Source organism: Camelus ferus, chromosome 21 (assembly GCF_009834535.1).
Source record: "Camelus ferus isolate YT-003-E chromosome 21, BCGSAC_Cfer_1.0, whole genome shotgun sequence".
NCBI lineage: Eukaryota > Metazoa > Chordata > Mammalia > Artiodactyla > Camelidae > Camelus > Camelus ferus.
This window is the reverse complement of record NC_045716.1, coordinates 8,525,184-8,537,196: the sequence shown is the minus strand read 5'-3', so window position 1 is coordinate 8,537,196 and position 12,013 is coordinate 8,525,184. Positions and strand designations below refer to the sequence as shown.

At 34.0% G+C, this 12,013-nt stretch overlaps 1 protein-coding gene across 2 annotated transcripts in view; it reads left to right on the top strand.

The window, feature by feature from the left end:
* The window catches only part of RABGAP1L (RAB GTPase activating protein 1 like), a 563,059-nt gene that overhangs the window by 350,391 nt on the left and 200,655 nt on the right, over positions 1-12,013 (top strand). For both annotated transcript variants that reach the window (XM_032463693.1, XM_032463694.1), the window contains exons 16-17: positions 3,794-3,919; positions 6,158-6,301. In XM_032463693.1, the coding sequence (XP_032319584.1) occupies positions 3,794-3,919; positions 6,158-6,301 (270 nt within the window). The remainder of the gene's footprint in view (positions 1-3,793; positions 3,920-6,157; positions 6,302-12,013) is intronic.

The following is a 12,013-nucleotide window of genomic DNA, read 5'->3' as shown; positions in this document are numbered from 1 at the left end:
TGCTCAGCATCACTAATCTTTAGTGAAGTGCAAATCAAAACCACAGCAAAATATTACCTCATACCTGCTAGAATAGCTATCATCAAAAAGACAAGGATTAACAAGTGTCGGCGAGGATATGGAAAAAAGGAACCCCCTGTGTACTGTTGGTGAGAATATGAAATGGAGCAGCCACTGTGGAAAACATTATGGAGATTCCTCAAAAAGTCAAAAATAGAACTACCAGATGATCAAGCAAGTCCACTTCTGGCTATTTATCCAAAGGAAAGAAAAACAGTAACTCAAAACAATATCTTCACCCTATATTTATTGTGGCATTTGTTACAATATCCAAGACATGGAAACAACCTAAATGTCTATTGAATGACAGATGGTTAAAGAAAATGTGATATATATATATGCACGCGCACACACACACACATACATATATACATACATACATATACACACACACACACATATATATACATACAATGGAATATTATTCAGCCATAGAAAAGGAAATCCTGTTATTTTTGACAACATGGATGAAGCTTGAGGGTATTATACTAAGTGAAGTAAATCAGTCAGAGAAAGACATGTATGATCTCACTTATATGTGGAAACTGAAAAAAACAAAAATAATAAAAACAGTAGATTGGTGGTTATCAGGGGTGGGGGAAAGTAGGAAATGGGTGAGTGGTGACAGGTACAAACTTTCAGTTATAAGATTAATAAGTTCAGGAGATGTAATGTACACTGTGGTGACCATAGTTAACAATACTGTATGGTATATTTGAAAATTGCTTACCTACAAAAAAACAAGAAATTCTCACCACAAAAAAAAAAAAAAGACAAAAATCATAAGTACGTGAGGTGATGGATATGTTCACTGAACTATTGTGATAATCATTTTGCAATATGTGTGAATATATATATATATATGAAAATAAATCATCACTTCATACATCTAAACTTACACAATGTTATACGTCAATTATCTCTCAATGAAGCTGGGAAAAATTAAATGATATAAACTTACAATTAAGTAGCTTACATTAAAAACAGTGGTTAATACTGACAATTAATTACTGATAATTTTGCCACATTTTATTTCCTATACTCTTGAGATTGTTTACATCTGTTTTATATGTGTGACGGAAATACAGTATAACAGTGTGCTGCTGCGCATCACTTCTTAACTCCAGTTAATTTATTTTCTATTTTTGATGAGTTACGATAATGGCCAATTACCTGACTTATTGTTGGAATTATTAGTATTATATTTATTTGCATTAACAAAGTTATAATTTATTGTTATCAGTAGGTTTTTCTTCCATCATTGAAGTCATTTGTAGCCACCAGTAAGTGATTGTTGTTTACAGTTTTCAAAATAGATTTTTATCATATATCCTATGTTTTAAAATATCATCAGCCTTCACTCCCTGTTATTGACACTTCACTGAGGTATATTTCTTAAATATGCGTTGTCTTATTCTTCAAAAGCAAAATACCATTATAAGTCAGTGTGTGAACTTCCTTTTTACTCTACAGTGCAAGTGTCAATCAGTATTTGTTGTTTAGCTCCATTTTATTTTTTCTAGATATTTGTTTTCATTTTTAAAATCTTTGACATTTTTGCTAAATTTTTGTGTGCTACCCCGGTTGCTGCTATAGATAATGAATACATTAATTGAAGAAAGAGAAATACCAAGAAAAACTTAACAGTACATGCTAAATAGATCCCATTTAGTCTTTAAACTACAAAGAGAAGGTTGCATTTCCACTTTCCAAAGGGTTATACCTATTTCCCAGTAGTTTCTCACTCGTTTTGTTAGCAGTCTTTTTCTGTCTGCACGGGGATTCATTTTTAGTCACTTTCATGATGAGATAGTATCTGAGATCCCTTAAGAGCTCATTATGGCCGACCTTAGTCTTCAGAGATGGTCAGCATTGATTCTACCCCAGCTAGATGGTATTTTATAGGTTCAGTCTACTATTTTCATGTGGCACATGAACTAACTGAAAATCAAAATCTTGGCCGTATTGCCAAAGCTAGTCCTGAAGGATGCTAGCAGCAACATTAACTGCCACAAAATCAAGTAGAGTTGCCTGTTTACTTGTCCTTTGTGGGGAGGCACTAAACTTGACTTCTGTGTCTAGGACCTAGCACAGCGCATGCATCTCGTATGTTCAGTGACTGCATGTATGAATGCTGGAGGGCATTGAAACTTTTATTTGTGTTAATGATTTTTACCATATTCAAGGAAATAAAGGTTTATCCCTTTTATAAGATGCCAGATGGTAAAATACTTAACTGATCATCACTCACTTAGAAACAGGGAGCGATTATAGGAATTAGGTTCTCTAGGGCTGGTTACAGCTGTCTTGCAGGCAGCTTATTTGTATCGCCATTTTAGTAGAGATCTGAGAGGAAGACTAAGAGGCTTAGAACTTGGTGATAAGAGAAGTATTGTAGGCTGTATGTGTGCAAGTTCATGTCCCTTGAGGCTTCAATGACAGATTGCTAAAGGGGTAAAAAATACAGTGTGCTTATATTCTAAATAACTGTGTACAAGCTGAAAAACATCTGCTAGCTTGAACAGCTGGGGTCAAAGCCAAGGCCCCCAACTCATAGGAAAAAAAAAGAAATAAGCAAATATTTAGAGAAGCAAAGTGACAGCAGCTAACTGTACTTATTTAACTTGAGGAAATTTTATGTAACTGATTTATGTATTTCATGGTTTATAGTAGAAAACAGAAGTGGCCAATTTGTATAGGAACTTAAATAAACAGTACATTTCTAAGTGGGTAAATAGACCTCTCCTTGATTCAATTATTCAGGCAGGAAGTTAGTCTAACAAAGGTGTCAAATACCATAATCAGCCAAGGTCAGACTTTGAAAGAAGTGACATTTAAAGTAAATGTTTACATAATAGTTACATCCTAAGATCTTAAGTAGGGACAACAGCTTTTTCTGTTTGCTTGATATAATTTCTAGAATGTTGAGTATGTCCCTCTCAGTTCTTTCAGCTTATTGATATCACAATTTAGAGATTTGCTCTTTTGACTTCAGACTTTATTCTCTGTTCAGATAAAAATATCTCTGGTTAGGTATATTAGATTTTATTTGTCATTTAAATCTTAATGAGAGAAGCTCATAAACTGCTGAAACATGTGAAAACTTTTTTATAGAAAGAGAAATAGCAATATCAAGAAGATTCAGGGAGGACGGTATCTGTCTATCAGAATTAGACGTACACCCAGCAATCCCTCTTTTGGGAATATTATTGAAGGGAAAAAGCCAAGTGCATAACAATGTATTTAGAATGCTATCTTTTATGTAGGAAAGGGAAAAAATAAAATAAGAAGTGTAATTCTTTTATTTGCATGAAGAAACACTGGCAGGCTACATGAGAAATTATTAAGAGTAGTTAGGAGGTTACGCAAAAGGAGGGCAGTACAGGGATTAGCGTATATAGGGTAGAGAGGAGTGAGATTTTACCTTTATATTTTACATTGTTTTGATTTTTGAAACATGTGACTGTATTACCTACTTTTAGATGGCTTAATGAATGAATGAATGACAGGATGATTAAAATTAACAAAAGAGGGAAATTCATCTGAAGTGAGGAAGCTGGAAACTTGGAACACAGGTTTTACCTGCATCACTGCAGAAAGGCTGGCTCTGAAGAATTTCTTTCACTCGTGGCCTTCAGCCAACAATGCAGGGGGCTACTAATATGGAAGAACATTCCTGACATTCTGGTCAATGCCACACAGTCATGGTCTATATGTATATGTTTTCCTGTAGATGCCAGAGGAACAAGCGTTCTGTGTGTTGGTGAAAATCATGTATGACTATGGCTTACGAGACCTCTACAAAAACAACTTTGAAGATCTTCATTGCAAATTCTATCAGTTGGAGAGACTAATGCAGGTAAATAGATATGAGGAACTTTTATCACTTAGGGATTTATTGAGTTACAGGAAAAGTCTAATTAAATTGAACAACAATGGTTTATGAAAATGTAGTGGAAAGTTACAGAAAATGTAAGTGGATTTGATTTCTGACCAATATCTATCATGGTCTTAATATCACAAAATATTTATTTAACTATTTGACCATTTATGAAAATAGTCTTCCATTTAAAATGCTCAACTCTAGTACACTTTGGAGTGTGAATTTGGTGAGTTGAGTCAATGAAGAGAATGCTAAGTATTATTTGTAAAGAAATCAAGATATTCACAGAATAAAAACTGAAATCTTTAAGATTTTTCTCAATATTAATTAGCACCAGTACTATATTTATGTCCACATGTAGAGAACACTTTGAAGAGACAGAAAGATACTGATGAAATTAAAAACCACCAAAAATATTGTAATATAGGGACATAACTAAATTTTTTCTTATGTAATTTTTAGATATCAATATTCACTATTTTATAATGTAAATGTATAAATTGATATGTATGAGAAATATATATTCTTTTATATATAGGTCATAAGAAAGATTGTGAGCAAAGACAAAATTATTGTTGAATGCCGATAAAAGGAATTACTGAGTAGCTTTGAAATTCTGCCTAAGGTTGTAAATCTTATATTTATAATGGGCCTCTGCAGCATGTTTATATGGCTTTCTCTATATGAGGTATTGAGAACCCAAGAGAAATGTGAAGAAAATACATGAATGGATTGATTCCATACTGGGGAAAGGTAAAGCGGTTGGGGAGGAAGGGCAATGGGGTGTGGCAATAGAAATTACTGGTAAGAGCTCATTGACATGTGGGGAGATCCCTCTGTGTCCAAGGGGAAATGAAGCCAAGACTGAAAGACTAGAACAGGGGAGCAGAAGGTGGAGAATTTACAGTGAGATTAAGGACAGCTTTGTTGGGAGAATGAAATGCAGAAGAGTAGAAAACCTCAAGTATGAAGAAGAAATAAAGAAGTAGGGGTGGGGAGGACGTCAGAAGAACTGTAAGCACAATGACAGATGGACACTGGGGTGGGGGAAGACTGTAGAAGAATCTGGTAACTATGGACATTAAAAGCAGTAGGCTTGTGGGGAGGGCATAGCTCAGTGGTAGAGCACGTGCCTAGCAAGCACAAGGTCCTGGGTTCAATCCCCAGTACCTCCATTTAATAAAATAAAAAAAGAAAAAAAAGCAATAGGCTCTTTTTTAGAGATTTAATTCTTCCAAGTAAATATTTGGGATTCTTCACTTTTTTACCTTTCATTTACAAGAGTTCATATTTTTTTCAAAGGTCAGTATTCTTAAGAGCTTTGAGAGTCAAATAAAAGTACCTGCTAAATGAATAGCAAGTTCATGGTGCTGTGAAACCCAGACACATTTTCCTATTAGTACTTTTTTGTCTGTTCACTGAATGACCATTTGGACACCCCACTTAAAGCACCTGATGGGCACGTTGTTTTTCAAAGAGCATGTTGTACAAGAAGTGGGTTTTTGTTTTTGTGGTCTGTTTATGAAAACAAGACTAAAGCGGGCATTTGCCTTTGACCTTCAGTGATGGGACTAGCTGTGCTTATGCTTTATACTTTGCCTTCCGTGCTTTTGAAAAGCATTTACTTGTGTAACTTGGGGGGAAAGACAGAGCCAGCTTAAAGGTATTTTTAGGAGACTCCCAATTGCCTACATTATGTACCTGCACAGTTTCTGTACTTTACCATTTTTAATATGTTGAAGATAGATTTTTAGGAAAATGGTTATGTTCTGAGGTTCGGTACCACAAGGTACCGAAGTAATGTCATAGAACCCAGAGGATGTTGATGTTAAACGTTCTCCAGAGAAAAGATACGTTTCTTTCCTGGCTGGTTAGGAATTGAACCCTGAATGGGGGTGCTGTGACTTGACCCTGGAGTCATGATATTCATCAGACTGCAGGTGTTCCGTCAGAGCCAGCATTTCCCAAGAAACAAGAACAGTCAAGTGAGCAAGAGTTGATCTTTGTTATTTGTCCGTGACAAGTCTGTCTGTCTTTCCCTCTGCCTGTCATATCCCCAGTTCTCATCCCCTGTCGTCACTACTATGTAGTCATATAAAATTCAGTGAATACTGTTGAGAGTGATCATAGCAAGCTTGTCGTAAATTGCAGTTGTGGCAGAAAGTAAAGCATCTTCAGTGTTCCTCACCCTCAGTTTTCCACTTTGACTTTCAGGAGCAGTTACCGGACCTGCACAACCACTTTTCTGATCTGAACCTGGAAGCGCATATGTATGCATCCCAGTGGTTTCTCACTCTTTTTACTGCCAAGTTCCCACTCTGCATGGTCTTCCACATCATTGACCTCCTGCTTTGTGAGGTAGAGTGACTCCCACCTCATACTTAAGCTGAAACAGAAAATAGTTTCTATTTAAAATGGTTTCAATTTTCTTCATTTTCTTTTTTAATTAGCAGAGAACATTAAACCATAAATACTGACCAAAAAGTTCTATTTGAATTTTTAGTAGACTGTTTTAATTGCAGTTTTATTATTCTTGAGAAATGACAATATTAAGGCATATATAATTTCTACAGAGTAAAATGAGGTAATTCAATTTGTGTCATTAAATTCTCAATAAGCCTCTATCTGTGTAATTATGTATTACTAATACAAAGGACTTGTAGAGTTAAATAAATGAAATTAGAATCAGGTATTTTTAATGGTAATGCAATTATACTCCAAGAGTGAATATAAATGAAAATTTTATAGTAATTAAACCCTCAGTTCATAAGATATCTCTTCCTGTATGATGCTTGATACTCCTATCAGATAATAGAAAGGTGATAAACTAAAACATTTATATCACATAATTATATTTTTAGACAGTAGAATATTTCAAATATTCATTTGCAGAATTCCTTGGGTATCTATGTTTGTTTCTTGTTTTTAGTTCCTTAGATGACTGTATTTATTTACTTGACTCTTTTAAAGACATAAACAATCCTTCAAAATGTTTGATAGTCTTAGTAATGATAAGAAAGTTGCTGGATGAGAAGAATTTTTTTTATTGGGACTAGAAATGTATATAAAAACGTAACTGTCTTAATGTAAAAAGCTGGAGTAAGACTCAAAGGTATAAGCCTAATATAATCTATACAGTTTTGTATTACTGTATTGCTATTTTAACACAGAGTTTCCTCTTTCTTTAAAGAAGACTCTGACTCTTTTATCACCTTAGGAACTAGAAATTTAATTATAAAAATGAGATTTAAAAGATAAAAAGATAAAACATACAAACTATATAAAGCATCACTGTTATTTCTCAAGCCTTCTGCAGCACTAACCGTTTCATTTGCAAGCATAGCTGGGCTTCACTCTTCAAAGGTTCCAGGTGACAGTTGCCCAGTGTTTGAGGATTGCAGGGTGTTTTGTGAGTGTGTAAACTTTTAGAACACTTGTAACATATTTTGATAAAGAAAGGTTGAGTGACTTGCTGAGGGTCACAGAATAAGCCCCTAAATTGCGAATATTACAACAGCCAGAGAACCTGATTGATGACATATTAATTCTCCTATTTGTTTTACTTACCAATCAGTTCTTAAAATGCCTATTTAAATTAAACCTAAAGGAAGAAACAGAATTAGGAGCCAAAACCTTATTCACAATCAAAATGGTGTGATCACAGTAAACACAAAGCAAATTAGGGCATTTGTACTCAAAACTCTACTTTGCCTGATTATCTGAATTGGTGCGGTGAACAGTTCTGATTCCTCTAATTTAGTTCAATACTCTTTGAAAATAAAAACCAAATTCATATCTGTTAGTTCTGTAATCTTAAAACAAGGTGATACTAAACGTTAGTTTTGGTAAATAAATATTTATAGGTCTTATTCATTGCACACTGAGCTGAGTTTAGTATTTCATGGTATTTATAAAAAATAGGAAAGTATAGGGGTATGACATTTTAAGAATTTCATCTTTATATATAGTAACTTGTAAATACTTCTTATTGCTTCATATTTTTTGCTGAATTATCTAATTTCATAGTAGATTGGTCCAATAGTGTTCACTGTAGAATATAATGAAATTCATATGCTTAATCATACCATTTAAATTGGATTTTTCAGTCACTTTTGATAGAGTAACACTGGGGTGGTGACTTTGTAAAATTGTCTCTAGCTGAATGGTGCCGTACCTGACATTGGAGCACTGCTGCTGGGTCTTCTGGAACCCATATTCATAATTCCTCAGGAAATTTCATCTTGAAGATACTTGAATTTCTGGTATCTGTTGCTAAGAAAGTTAGCAACATTTATGGTAGGGAAAAGAAAAGAAAATTTGTAAGCGTTCTCATCAGTTGTCAACTCTGATTCATAATCACAGTGTTTGAAGATCTTAATGTTCATTAAATTAGTAACAGCATCATAGATGTTACCTGATGTTACTTTTTCTTTCCTTAAACCTGTGCTCTGCAGCTGTTTAAGGAAGTTACATAGCTTTCCAAAATACAGAGCAGGTTACAATCAGCATCATAGTAACCAGGGAAATAAACGATAACTTCCCTTAACAGAGTAAAGTAGCGTTTTAAAATAAACTTTATTGTGAACCCTATTGTAGTATGCTTCAAGATATTTGTTCTTTCCACTAACTCATCTTTGTCAGAGGATTAATTTGCAAAGGAAATTTTTAGATAAACTTTTATTTCCTGCTTGTCTGTGTTTTCTCTTTTCCCTCCTTCTTCTTGTACTTAATAAAATATTTATATCAAAGCTATTCTTTTCATATGTGATAAAATGTTCTACAAGAAGAAATTGTAACATGGTCTTAGATAGAATCCTCCATAGATACTTGTTTTTGTCATATTCTCTCTCTTTTAAGAAAACAATTTAAATATTGATGGTTATGAATTAATGTTTAGATACAAATGGAAGGCTTGGAAATTCTTAGATGGAAAAATGTGGGTTTTTCAAAGTTCCTCATGTATTGTATTGGTCTACAGAGTGTTTTGCCCAAAGATCCTATTGCAAAGTGAGAAAGGCATTGAGCTTGAGATGTTGCTCTTAGAAAGCATATCCTTATTTCATGTTTTCCTAAGCTGAATGCTATTAAGGGTTTCTTCATTCATCCTGAGGTTAAGAGTATGAAGTTAATTAAGTAGCCGAAGAGGGAAGAATTTTAGTAGACTTTGGCAATGCAGTCAGAATCCAGAACTCCCTATTGGTTGATAGTTTTATTTAAAATGTTTACTTAAAGCTGAGTATGTGGTGACTTGGGTTAATCCCTTTGTCTAGTGAGAATGGATGGTGATAGAATTTGAAACTAGAGTTGAAAGTACATTTTCTTATATTGAGATGAATGGAGCTCTGTAGATTGACTTTTAGCCAATAATTGGAATAAAAAAATCTTTTTAAGAACAAAACCTCATATGTTTTATTATCTGCCTCTGTCTGTATGGAGGGATAAGAAAAAAAAAAGACTAAAAGTATTAATTACAATGTCAGTTCCATGCTGTTAACGCACCACAATTAAAACATTGGTTTTTAAAGAACTTTTTATTGAAGTGTAACAGAATGAAAAGAAATGCACAAAAATTAGTGTAAAACATGATGCTTTTTTAACAAAGCAAACATCTTAAGGTAGCAAATACCCAAAATTCTTTTTAAAAAGCAGAACTTTATCTGCATTTCCTAAGCCCTCCTCCCCATCACTGCCCCCTCAGTCACTGCTCCTCTGAAAAGTAATCATCCTGACTTTTAACACCATAGATTAGTTTTACTTGGTTTTGAATTTTATATAAATAAACAGTCATACAATATAAACTCTTTTCATATAGCTTTTTTACTCATCATTATGTCTGTGAGTCATCCATATAGTGCAAGTAGCCGTTGTTTGTTTGTTCCATTGTGTGAAGACCCTGCAGTTTATTTGTTCTTTCATTCTATTGTTGATGGGCATCTGGGTAGTTTTCAGATTAGGGCAATTATGAATAGTGTTGCTGTAAACATTCTTGAACTTACCTTTTCATAAACACGTGTATGCACTTCAGTGGGTACACATCTAGGAGTGAAATTTCTGGGTTAGGGCATAAGTATGTTAGGGCTTTGTAGACGCTACCAAACAGCTTTGCAAAGTATTTTGAACATTGCCTTTTGAGTTGTTTGTTTTCAGTAAAAGTCTTCCCTGTAATCAGGGGCAGTTTTCGTTTTATTTTCTTTTGTTTTTTCAGAGGGCAGGTCCTGGATCAGATTAGTGTTCATGAATATGGAACAAAATGAAACTCATTTGGTGACTGAAGTCATTCACTTGATCTCTGAAGTTGCATACAGATGGGAGCTAAGAGCTGGATATAAGACTTTAATCACTTTTGTGCTTATATGAAAGAAGTTACCCAGATGTGGAAAATTCAGCACTGTATTTATTTATAGAAGAAGCAATACAGAGACAGCTTAACATTGAATTTAAGATATTTGATTTTTTAGTTAAAACCTTCTTCACATTACTTTACCAAAGCATGTCTTAGTTTCTTTCTCTGTAAAGTGAAGCTAACAATACCTATCTCCCGGGTTTATTTTAAGAATTAAATGCGATTATGAATATAAAGTGCTTAGCACTCTGTCTGATACATAGTAAATATTCACTTAATAATGTTACCCTCTGTTCTGGTCCATCCACCTGTAGTTGCTTCTCAATTTATTCAGTTAACTAGATGACTTACGGGATTCTTAAGAGAGGGTTAACTAGCTGTTGGTTCTTTATTGCCTTTCTAACCACCTTTGTTTTTCCCTCAGTTGAGATGCTTCTTTGCTAAAACCAACATTTTTGCCATTGACCTTAATAGAAGTTTCTTTCTATTTCTTTTTGACTCGTGAGTCAAGTAGTCCTCCAAAAGTGTTTTTTCTTCCACCTTCTTTCAAAAGACGTAAGGAAAGCAGTCTTTCTTTTAATCTTGACAAGCTAACTGACAGCTGGTGTTTGAAGCTGACTCTTCCCAGATAGTTCAGTTTTTAGAGTATCAAATATATTCAGCTTTATATAGTAACTTGGCATTTCATGAAATATAAGGAAATCATTGACCCTTCAAATTAGAGTGTATTTCCTGCCTCTCCCTCCTTTTTAGGATGATGAGAAAAAAGTGACAGTACAGGATATCTGATTAAATATCACCAAATCTAATCCCCCTTTCAGGGCAGTTTTCTGAAGCTATTATCTAAATAGATTCATTATATAATATTCTTACTGTTTGCCCCCATTTCCCCCCCTCAAATAATAATACATTGAATTTTTAATTGAGAAATAATTGACATATAATATTGTATAAGCTTGTATCACAATGTATCACAATATGTTGGTTTGATACACTTACCTACTGCACTGTGATTACTACAGTAGAATTAACTAACACCTTTATCAAGTAGCACATTGAATTTAAAGCACATCAAGATGGGCTGATGTTGGGAAGATTAAGAACATAACCGTAAAATTTTCTGAAAACTTTGAGTAGTAATTGGTCACTAGAGAAGGAAAAAATGTTTTGACTGACCAATGAATACTGTATAGGCTATTTTAATGTTTTACTTATCAATGGAAATCTTCAGGACTAGGAAAAAAACTCTCTCTAAAATCTCATTTCTGGATTCTCATGTCTTTCCCACTGGCTAGGGTTTTTATGGTTCTCACAGCAGTTGTCTTACAGCTCTTTCTTATGTTTTTGTAAATTTTGACATTACAGAAAGAGGCAGAAACTGTAAGTTAAAAAATGGCAGAAACTTTATCTGTGTTTCCTGTGACTGTGAGAGTAATATTCACTCATTCATTTATTCAACAAATGTTTATTGAACTCTTGCTAAATACTGGGCACCATTCAAGTTTGGGGATTCAATAGTAAAGAAAAAGCAGATAAAACTCTTGCCGTCATTAAGTTTTTATCCTTGTGGAAGAGGCAGACAGTAAACAAACCAAGTAGAATATAGAGTATATCAGAGGTGTTAAATAAAATGCTGTAGAAAAAGACAAAAGAAGGAAGAGGAATGTGGCAAATCTTAACAGGGTCTTTTGACCATTGTAGAGAATTTAGGTTTTACTGGACTGAGA